General features: G+C 39.1%; 2 protein-coding genes across 2 annotated transcripts; one reads left to right on the top strand and one right to left on the bottom strand.

Annotated features, from left to right (window-relative positions):
* Positions 1-1,472: 1,472 nt before the first annotated feature.
* LOC137727463 (G-type lectin S-receptor-like serine/threonine-protein kinase RKS1) lies at positions 1,473-4,973 on the top strand. Its single transcript, XM_068466317.1, has 7 exons — positions 1,473-2,729; positions 2,840-2,983; positions 3,187-3,314; positions 3,485-3,698; positions 3,824-4,061; positions 4,169-4,319; positions 4,411-4,973. Exons 1-7 carry the CDS (start codon positions 1,478-1,480, stop codon positions 4,711-4,713), a joined length of 2,430 nt encoding a protein of 809 aa, XP_068322418.1. The 5' UTR covers positions 1,473-1,477; the 3' UTR covers positions 4,714-4,973.
* A 325-nt stretch (positions 4,974-5,298) lies between these two features.
* LOC137727461 (G-type lectin S-receptor-like serine/threonine-protein kinase At1g61490) lies at positions 5,299-8,954 on the bottom strand. Its single transcript, XM_068466313.1, has 7 exons — positions 7,544-8,954; positions 7,345-7,452; positions 7,026-7,237; positions 6,717-6,927; positions 6,347-6,584; positions 6,068-6,218; positions 5,299-5,993 (listed from the first exon to the last, which is right to left on the bottom strand). The coding sequence occupies exons 1-7, from the start codon at positions 8,865-8,867 to the stop codon at positions 5,694-5,696; spliced, it is 2,544 nt and encodes an 847-aa protein (XP_068322414.1). The 5' UTR covers positions 8,868-8,954; the 3' UTR covers positions 5,299-5,693.
* Positions 8,955-11,801: the final 2,847 nt, after the last annotated feature.

Below are 11,801 nucleotides of genomic sequence, written 5' to 3'. Positions count from 1 at the left end.
GATTTTGGTGAGGTTGTAATCTGAATCTCGGTTCCGCACTAACGAACGGGCCAAGGCACAACAATAATATCGTTTGTTAAAAAAAAAAAAAAAAAAATCATGTTCTATAAATGACTTGACGATAACTAAATTCGAAGCTCGTGTGCACTTGATTTGTAGTATGATTATGAGCCCTTGTGATCTCTTTAACCCGCATTAATTCTTGCTGGCATTTTGGCACAAGCAAATTATACAGAACCGAAAGATGTATGGTTGGGGGCTGTCACGCATCTCACATCTATAAATTACAGGACTAACTTTCTGATGTGGTGTGACTTACACCGGCACATGTTACATAAGCAAAACTAAAAGGAAAACTAGATGGATACAACTGAACTGATGGCTAAAATTAGAACCAAAACGAAATGACCACAATGGTATAGTTCATGTGAGAAATGCAAATTACTGTACAACAATTTTTTTTTTTTTTTAAACAAACGATATTAGCTACACTAAGCGAGTGGGGGAGTGGGCTAAACCTCACCATGAACTATTAATAATGTGGTTTAAATTCAATTTTGATGAGAATCGAACTTAAAACCTCTCACTTTTAGGTGAAAATAATTACCATTAAACAATAGTATTATACATTTTCCCTTTCCTTGCAGGGTTTATTTTTTTATTTTTTTTATTTATGTTTAAATGGAGGCCTGCAGCCCAAATACTTTCTAAAAGTCGGCCCATAGTTAACATGGTCGTCAGCTGCTCAAGATTCGGCCCAATAAATCAAGACCTCATATTCAGATTTTTCGGAAAGGAAAATGAAAATTCCTTAAGAAAAGTCTCAATCTCTAATTTTTTTTTTTTTTTTTTTTTTTTAATTTTATGAACCATGTTTGGTTTATTTTGGTGTTTGAATTGAATATAGCAAACGAGAGTTCATGAAAATTTTTAAGTATGGGTGTGCAAAATGAAAGGTAATGAAACAGAGATTTATGTATAAATAAATGCTCTTAATCACTTAAGTTACGAGTCTTGCAGCCCACAATTATCACCTATATCCAAGGTTTATTAATCTCAAATGGCTGAAATTGATCTAACGCCGATTAACTAGAGATTCGAGGAAGAAATTCGGTCTTGTAACTAACACAAAATCCTAGTGAAATGAATACAAGACGTGTTCAAGTGTGATTCTAGTAACGACTTTGACAATAACTGAATTCGAAGATCGATAATGATGCTGGTCCTTGCTTGAACAGTTGTCAAAGTTCCATAATATCTTTGGCAGTTGACAAGTTTTGAATATGATCAGTAGTCATGGTGGAAGCAAAAATAGGCAACTGTAAGTCTATTCAATCTTTAGATACGTCGTTGTTGAGTAGCTCATACGACCCGACCAAAATTGCCAAAATTCAAAGAAGCCGCCAACTTGTCAAACCAAAAGTGTCAATTTATGGCGACAACTCAGAAAAGTAAGTGAAAGGCCACTGGTTGATGGATGGAAATGCCCAGAAAAATGTTAATGAAAGCTTTGCTTCTTGTGTTCTTCCTCCTCTTCCCATTTTGCACGTCCGTTGACACCATAGCAACGGACCAACATGTCAAGGACGGTGACTTGCTGGTGTCTAAAGATAATATCTTCGAGCTAGGGTTCTTCAGCCCCGGGAACTCCAGGTACAGATATGTCGGAATTTGGTATGCTCAAAAAGATCAAAAAGCAGTGGTTTGGGTTGCAAACAGAAACAACCCCATCAATGACACCTCTGGAGTCCTTACTATAGACAGGTATGGAAGACTGCTTCTTTATGCTTACAATATGCAGGATATTCCTATATGGTCTACAAATGTGACGGTCCAAACCGCAATCACTAGTTGCAGGGCTCAGCTGTTAGATTCTGGAAATCTAGTTCTTTTCCAAGATAACAAAAGTGAAAGTTTTATGTGGCAGAGTTTTGATCATCCTACAGATACTCTCCTTTCGGGTATGAAACTTGGCTTCAATTGGAAAACGGGGATACAATGGGTCTTAACATCTTGGAAGTCACAAGATGACCCTGGAACTGGGGACTACACTGTTAGGCTCCGTTCCAATCAGCATTTCAAACCCCAATATTTTGTTACTTATAAAGGTTTGACTCCATATTGGCGAAGTGATCCACTGGAAGACCCTAGTTTTGTCAGTAATCAGGACGAAATGTATTACTTAATTCAAAGCGATACCACTCCAATAAGGGTGGTCTTGAATGATTCTGGGTTACTGCAACACCTGAGGTGGAACGACGCAGATAGCAAATGGAAGGAAATCTGGTCTGCGCCAAAATATCGGTGTGACCAGTATGGACAGTGTGGTGCCAACAGCAAATGTAGCCCTGACAATATCAATTTATTCGAGTGTGCATGCCTGCCAGGGTATGAACCAAAGTCTGTCAATGATTGGAATAGGAGAGATGGGTCAGGTGGTTGTGTGAATAAACGAGTTGCGGTGTCAAAGTGTGGGAACGGAGAGGGGTTCATGAAAGTGGCACGAGTTAAAGATCCAGACACAACGAAAGCAGCACGGTTGGAAAACAGTACGAGTGACAAAGAGTGCGAGCAGGTGTGCTTAAGAAATTGTTCTTGCACTGCATATATGACCATAGAAGCTGAAGGGCGCATTGATTGCTTGACATGGTATGGTGAGTTGCTGGACATTTTAGTGCACACACAGGTAGGGCGAGATCTACATGTTCGGGTGGACAAAATCGAATTTGGTACCACTTCTTGCCATGGAAAATTGAGTTTTAGATTTTCAGAATTTGTGATACTTACTGCACTACTGGTTTTGATGTTTTGTAATCCTTTGTCCCACTCTTATGTGTAGCTGAAAATTCCAGAAACTCAAAAGGTTTTCTTAAAAGGAGGGGTATGCTGGCTATTCTGATGTTGTCTGTTCTTCTGGCATTGATACTAATCCTTGCGTTGTCCTGTTGGTGGCTCAAGAAAAAGAAAAAGAGGAAGACGAAAGGTATGTAGTCAACGATTATGAATTCCTTAACCGTGTCAACTGAACAGAAAGCATTCTACTCATTGAAGTATGGCGTTGGTCATAACACTTCTGCAGTTTGTAAATCACATCAAAGCTCTCTACTTCCGATGTCATTTTTTTCAAAGCAAATGGAGCAGTGAGGAGAAATGACATGGACAATGTTTTTCTTTTATTAATTGCAGATGAACTTGAAGAAACCAGAAGACACCCTGAATTGCAATTTTTCAATCTGAGCACGATAATAGCAGCTACGGACAATTTCTCTTCCGTCAATAAACTTGGCCAAGGTGGTTTTGGTACGGTTTATAAGGTTAGCCCAAATTTAGAAGCCACAGATATCTTATAATTGAATGATTTCTTCTCAGCATTAGAGAGTACTCTGTTTCTTTACTATTCTTATTTAGCTTATCACAAGTAAATATATCGTTAAAAGTGGCAATTACGTGAAAGCTTAATGATAATACTCAATAAAAACTTCAGGGCCAGTTACCAAATGATGATCGGATTATTGCTGTAAAAAGATTGTCCAGAACTTCAGGACAAGGGGTTGAAGAATTCAAAAATGAAGTTGCGCTGATAGCAAGACTTCAACACAGGAACCTCGTGAAACTTTTAGGCTGTTGTATAAGGGGAGAAGAAAGGATGTTGATCCTGGAACACTTGCCGAACAAGAGCTTGGACTACTTTCTTTTTGGTATGTCTAGAAGAAAGATTCATTTGTTCATAATGTTTCTAAAACTATGTACAATATATGTGTGTGTGTTAAGCTTATATCAAAGAAAAATATAACATTTACATAGAAACCATATCATTTTGTAGATCATACAAGAAGGTCCTTGTTGGATTGGAAAAAACGTTTTGAAATCGTGAACGGGGTTGCTCGTGGGATTCTGTATCTCCATCAGGACTCAAGACTTAGGATTATCCACAGGGATCTAAAAACCAGTAATGTTCTTCTAGATGCTGAGTTGAACCCGAAAATCTCAGATTTCGGCATGGCAAGGATATTCCATGGGGACCAACTGCAGGATAAGACCAGCAGAATTGTCGGAACATAGTAAGAATCATACCACATTCACGCATTCATGAAATAAATCACACCATACTGTCGTCTTTATATTCAACAGAGTTGTCTGTAATATGGTATTATCTGTTCATATGTAGTGGATATATGTCACCAGAATATGCAGTGTTTGGGAGGTATTCAACGAAATCGGATGTATTTAGTTTTGGGATCATCTTATTGGAGATTGTAAGCGGAAGTAAAAACAATGGTTCGTATCAGGAGGATCATTCCGTGAACTTGATAGGACATGTAAGTTACACAAAATCCGATAACAGTCCACCCTTACTACTAATTACTACTTACATTCATCCCTTTCTCAAAATGTTACTTTCAACCGCAGGTTTGGCAGCTGTGGAGAGAAGACAGAGCCTTAGAAATCGTGGATTCGTCATTGGAGTCGTATCAATCAGATGAAGTCATGCGATGCATTCAAGTCGGGCTCTTGTGCGTTCAAGAAGATTCAAAGGACCGACCGACTATGTCAGCAGTTGTATTCATGTTGAGAGGCGAAGCATCTCTACCATCTCCTCAGCAGCCTGCATTTGTCTTCAGAAAAAGTTCATGCAGTGTTGCTGATCCATCAATTCCGAAAGGATTATATTCTGTTGACGATTTCACAATAACTAGAGTTGAAGCTCGATAATGATTCAGCCTCTTGCTTGACTATAATTCCTAGATGATCTGTACAGTATACTGTGAAATGTAATCGTATATGTATTCTAGATAATTTCACGAGCGCCATTCGGACTCGGTAGCACGGTGCCAAAAATATCGAGAAATTTCAGTTCCTTCCTACAGAATAATGAACAAATCCGGTAGCTAGGTCTCTAACGAAATTTGGTCAACAATTCGGTTCGTTTGGCCGAACGGCTTTGATTAGAAGCTCCCTTTGGAAATGACCAACACAACATGTCTCTTGTATTCTTATAGAGTTCGAAATTCAAAAATCATAATTTTCTGTATCAAAATGTGTTTTTCATATTTTCCTCATGAGGAAAATGTTAAAATAATTAAAAGTAAATAAAAAGAAATTATCCCACCATTTTTTGGCATACCGAGAAACTATGAAAAACTTAAAGAAGCACAAGAAAAAGTCACGCTGCAACTTTACAATGTATGAAAACGGTTTTAAGGAAGGACGATGATGCTTGCAGCCACTCTATGGGAACATAGACGAGCTGACTTATCTTGTGAAATTACTGGGATTGCTTTTTGCATGAAACCTGTGACTATAACTCAGTATTCACGTTTGCTAGCTATGCCTTAAAGAGTATACATGTACATTGTAGCTTCAAAGCTAGATGAACACTTCACTGAATATTGAACGGATGAATAATCATGTCTTCGTTTTCATACGGACCGTTTGATCCTTGATTCGGTAGCTTTTCATTCGTGTGATAAACTACGATGAAAAGTAAGGAAATGTTGCAGACAAGGCAGGGCTGCTTTGAATGTTATATGGATTTGTTTCAATCTCTGATAGGGAGAATAATGATCTTTCACAATAACAGTAACAATGTAAACGAAGAATATTAGGTAAAATCTAATCTCTACTTTTTGGGAAAAACTTCAATAGGTGTAGGAACACTACAGAACAACAAAATCCTTCATGTACAGTGAAGATTACCGTCCTTCAATGGTTGTTATGGTATCAACATTTGCCGAGTATATACTGTCTTTCTGAGATTGAGGATTCGAGAGAGCCTTTTGGAAAGTAAATATTGGTCGCTGAGGTTGTGGACGATCTGTCTCGCTACTTAGCATCAAAACTACATCCGGCATGGTTGGCCTGTCTGTAGCATTGTCCTGTACACAAAGAAGCCCAATATGCACGCATCTCATAGCTTGGGATGATGGATATGAATCCGCCAAGACTTCATCTACTAAGTCCAATCCCCTGCCTTCGTTCCATAAGTGCCATGACTGAAAAATTGTAGAGATTGTTTAAGCTATGAGAAATAGAATTTCACATGAGTATTTTTAGGATGTGAACTTACATATGCTAGGAAGCCGAGCTGTTTTTCATGGTAATAAAAGCTGGTATTCTTCGTCCCGCTAACAATCTCCAACAGCAAGACGCCAAAACTATAGACATCGGATTTTTCAGAAAGTATACCACCCATGGCATACTCCGGAGCCATATAGCCACTACACATGCAACTCATTAGTATTTAACAGACAAAAATTCAGCTTGTGTATAAATTCTATAGAATGATAATATGCTAATGTGAGTCTTGTGAGAACAATTCGGAGAAATGGAAAAGAATGGTGCTTACAGTGTTCCCACAACCTTCTGAGTATTCTCTAGATTCTGTGTCCCTTGAACGATACGTGCCAATCCAAAATCTGATATTTTCGGGTTCATATTCTCATCCAAGAGAATGTTACTGACCTTCAAATCTCTATGTATTACTTTCAAACGCGAATCGTGGTGGAGATAAAGAAGCCCTCTAGCAACACCCTGAATAACGTTGAAGCGGCGGGCCCAATCAAGCTCTGCTCGGCGCTTTGGATCTAATCAATGCACCCATTCAAAATGTAAGCTGTAGTCATTCAAACATCATTACGCAAAATTCAGTTAACGAAAGAACAAGACTAGTAACAAAGAGAAATTGGAGCCATGAATAAAGTACAAGTGAAACTAACTGAATAGAATGGTATCCAAGCTTCCGTTTGGCATGAACTCGTAAACTAGTAACTTCTCATCATCTTTCACACAGCATCCCATGATCCTAACAAGATTTTTATGTTGGAGTTTGGAGATCAACAGCATCTCATTCTTGAACTCTTCTATGCCTTGCCCTGAGTTACTTGATAGTCTCTTTACTGCTATTTCCTTCCCTTCTTTTAGCTTACCCTGCAACGAGTCCACAAATTAATCGTTCAATTCATGTCTGTATTGCGCAGCTAATGCCGTAATTTTCTTTAGAAGAAAGAGAATGAATACACACTCACCTTGTAAACAGGGCCAAATCCTCCTTCCCCGAGTTTGTTTGTGATGCTGAAACTGTTCGTAGCAATTGATATGCTGTCAAACCTATAGATGAATAGATCCGACCGCTCATGTTCTCGTATATATTCTTGAAGAGTGCTGTCACTTGAATTCTCCTTCGGATCAGTCAGTTCAACGTACTTTTTTGTTACTTTGATGTTTCCCGATTTGGTAACTATAACAATCAAATAAACAAATATTCAGAGATTAAGAGCTAATATTGGCTTGCAACTAGTAAATATGCTTAACTGCTATTGCTCTATATCTTTATCTCTCTCTTACCCCTTCGGTTAGCTTGCAATCTGCACAAAACGAACACCATGGCAACCAAGACACCGATAAAACATATAGCCGAGAAGCTGACAATTAACCATGTTCGCTTTCCTTCACCTGAAATAAATGAATTTTGTAGTACAAAAAGCATGAGACAGAAGCTGAAGATAATTCATAATTAAGTTGTGTAAGCAATATTATGACTTACCAGATTTTGTGTGTCGGAGGCGAACAAAAAGATCTTCTCCACCAGACGAAAACTCCTGAATATCAATTAGGTCTTTGGGCCAGACCAAACACCCGATGTTGTTAACATATGTATAAGCCAGGCAAGAACAATTATTTAGGCACTGTATCTTGCACTTTTCTGCATCCAAAGACGAAATAAATTCATGGAAATCTGGTAGTTTTACACTTGACATCTTCGTAAAACCGTCTCCATTTCCTCTCGAAGCAACTGACTGACTTGTGTTACTCTCACAAAACAGTTTGATTTGCCTCACACACCCTCCTCCCCTGTTTCCTCTGCTCCATTCCTCACGTGACTTCGGTACGAATCCTTTCAAACACTTGCAGATTGGAAATCCAGAAGCTTTGCAAACCCCGAAAGGTCCACATGCTCCATAATTGTCACATGGATTCTTTGCTGCTGGTGCTTCCCAGAATGTATTCCAGTTCTCACCATGTTTCGAATAGATGAGCCTTAATACACCTTCCGAAGAGATGTCCATAAATGCTGCAACAGTTTTATCAAACAAATCAAAAGAGAAGTACTTTTTTCCCTGCTGCGTATTATCCTCGAGATTAAATCCGCTTCGATATTGATCATCCATTTCTGGCACGCCGATGAACTTTGATTTATCCCATGGCCCGCTTCTCCAGTAGGGAGTCGACCCATTGATCCAAACTACCAACTGTGATGGCTCCTCGTGTGACAGTCCAGCCAAGAACATCCCAGTTGACGGATCATTCTCACTTTTCCAAGAAGTCAACGAATTCCTCGTTCCAGATACACTATCGAATCCCATAAGCATGTGCGGTTGAAGCGTGTCGCTAGGATAATCAAAGCTCTCCCACAAGTACTGATCAGCTGCAACTCCTACATTAAATTTGACAACAAAGTTTCCATTGTCTAAAAGAACTGCAACTGCTGCTGAACCATTATTCAAACTTGATGCTGTTGCCGAAAAATTGGTTGACCAAACAGAATTCTGTTTGCCATCGACAATCTCCAAACTCCCATTGCTGCTGATTGTCAAACCAGCGGAGGTGTCTGTAGCTGCAATAGGCTTCTCTCTGTTGGCAACCCACACAACTTTTCGAGGAAGTATATCTTTGTGCCATATCCCCACGTACTTATTAGCGGAATTATTGAAGAATCCCAACTCGAAAACGTTGCCTGCCGAGACAAGAGTTTGTCCCTGCGCTAATGGTCGCGACGGAGTTATGTCGTAAATTTCTTTGGCGCAAGAAATCAGTGACAGAAGAAGCAAAGTGAAGAAAATACAAAAACTTTGAGCGTCGAGAACCATTTGTATCCAAATAACTTAGTGCTCAATGTTCATTAAAACAAAGAATGATGACAATTCAGTACTGAATTCTGAGCAAGTATGGTGTTATCTACTTGTCGTCCGAAACCTTAATGACGATAATTATGTGGTGTTTAAATGTAATCAATCATCGTTAAGCCTTTTATTTTTTATCAAGTTTATTTTCTCTGGTAGACTGGTAGGGATGGTCAACTTTGTCAACTTCCTAATTTCAGTAGTTTGACAGTCCATTATGCCCGCCCACCTGCGTATACTCTATTGGGGTTGGTACTTTTGGGTCCCCTTCTTTGATCACATTTTCTGGCGTCCAGCCTTCCTATTCGAATCATAACTTTGAAAAGTATTTGAGCAACTTGGAGATGCTATGATAAAATATTAAATTAACAATACTATGAAAGTATTGCTGATATAAAAGGAGAATTGTTAGCATGCCAGAAACACGGCCGTACACCAATTTGTCGTAATATAAATAGCTGAAATATGTTTTTTAAGTATTCAATAATTTGTATTGTGAAAGTGTACCAGACCATATTCCAGCACTAAGTGAAAAATTGCTCTTATAAAATGACTAGTGAGGAATACAACGATGTTTCTTCACCCATTGTAATAAAATGTTGTGAGCCGACAAGAAATTTTTTTTATTGTGACAGGAACACGAGTGGTACATCATGTATTTTTATGTAAGTAGTGAGAAATTTTATTTTTTAAGTTATTAACTTTTTAACACATATCCCACCATTTGTTTAGTAACACGTGGTGTACCACCTCGTGCGCCGGTCACATTGAAAAATCTCTCGTGAGCTGACACGCCCAGCCCCGATATTCTCCGAACACAATGGTAGGCACATACTGGCCGACACTCGAGGCTGACGAAAATCATTTATTGAAAACATGAGAACTAAAATATGAATAAGATAAAAGAATTTTAATATAATTAATATGCAGATGAGGAACATGTTCAGAGCATACAACTAATTAGAACACTAAAAGTATTAATATAAAATTGAATGAATAAAATAATGGGTCCTACACCAAGAGGACTCGACTATGCCGATGCGGAAGTGCCTTGACGTCAGGATTGTACTTCTCGATTCTAAGTTCTGAGGGGGCGCAAAACAAACATTAGTGGACCAAGTTGATAGTTATAATAAAAATAGTTATCAACATACTAATCCCCAAAGTTTTATAGAAATTCAATAGTATAAGATTCCAAAAACCGTAGCATGCCATAAAACCTTTCAAAATGTAACTCGTATAAAGTGTGCTAACTAGTGGTATCATAATCGACCTGAAGGCCCCTACATCACCCGACCCGAAGGCCTAATATATAAATCTTCAATCGACCTGAAGGCCCCTACATCACCCGACCTGAAGGCCAATATAATAATCTTCAATCGACCCGGAAGCCCATGCATCACCCAACTCGAAGGCCAATATATTATCTTCAATTGACTCGAAGGCCCCTACTTTACCTAACCCGAAGGCCAATATAATAATCTTCAATCGACTCGGAGGCCCCAGCATCACCCGACCCTGAAAGCCAATATAATATCTTCAATCAACCCGAAGGCCCCTACATCACCCGCACCGAAGGCCAATATAATATCATTGCCCGAAGGTAGAACAGTGACCACTAGATGCATACAAACCATTGAATATAGTCTTTCCAAACATAGGTATATATATCTTAAAAACATCTTCATAGTATAAAGTCATCTATCATCTATAGTATAAAGAAGTGTGTAAAAACATGTTCTAAATAATATATCGTCATCCATCAGATATCTTACGAAGAACATGCGTTCGATAAAAAATATGGTATTCTAAAATATTCTAAGTAAACATAATATATCGTAAGTGTAAATCCAATTTACTCATAAAATATAACCATTAAATCATGTCTTTCATGTATGCATTTCTACTATTAAAACATGCATTTTAGAAGAGGTCCAATCACAGATACTTCGCCGCCGAAGAGCCACACAAACTAGAGAAGACGGAATTGCCACAATATATACACCTAAACACATAAAGGTTACCATTAATGAAACTATATTCTGACGATTGAATTTGAAAAAATGAACATCAAAAACCGATTCAGAACGTCGAATTACCTTAAGAAGGGTCATGGGTAAATTTTGAAAAAATCAACACAAGAATGTTCCACCAGGTTGGGCTTGGGTCTTAAGGGTTTTGGGTTAATAGGTAGGGGATTAGGTTAAAAGGGTTTGGGTTTTGGGTTATTTGGGCCACAAGGCCCTAGGGCCTTTGGGTTCCAGAAAACAAATAAAATAAATAAATAATAGGGGTTCGGGCTTTGGGGGTCACGGGCCTAAGGCCTGAGTTCTAAATGGCCCAAAGGCCTAGACTCAAAAGGACTTGGGCTTGGGGTTAAGTGGGTTGGGCTGGCCCAACTCAACTCATGGGTCGCCGGACCCAATGAAGGAGAAAGCCGGTTTCCGGCCGGGGTAACTCCCGAGCTCCGACGGAGCTCAAATCTCGATCAAAACATGTCATTTCATATACCAAAATGAAGCCCAGAAAATAAGGAATCAAACCGTAACTTTGGTTTCCACAAACGTGGTGGGAGTTGGCCGGAAAATGGCTCGAAGCCACCGGGTATTCGCCGGAAAATATGGAGGATGCTCCCCGAGCAGTTTTCACGTTTAAACCTTCACCCAAAACCATTTTTTTTTAACAAAAACTAAGCCTTAAACTATCCTTGAGAACCAAATAAAAGGCTATGGGGACTCACCTACAACAAGGGCTCGCCGGAAAACGAACTGCACAGTGGTGTAGCCACGGTGCACTTGCTACGGTTGTCATTTCGTTCCAAGCTTGTGGAACTCGCATGGGGGAAGGGAGTGATGGTGGGTTGCGAGAGAGAAAGGTCCGAGAGAAAGCGTTCGTGTGTGT

The sequence above is a fragment of the Pyrus communis genome, chromosome 3 (genome assembly GCF_963583255.1).
Source record: "Pyrus communis chromosome 3, drPyrComm1.1, whole genome shotgun sequence".
NCBI classification, from domain to species: Eukaryota; Viridiplantae; Streptophyta; class Magnoliopsida; order Rosales; family Rosaceae; genus Pyrus; species Pyrus communis.
This window is presented reverse-complemented; position numbering and strand designations above follow the sequence as displayed.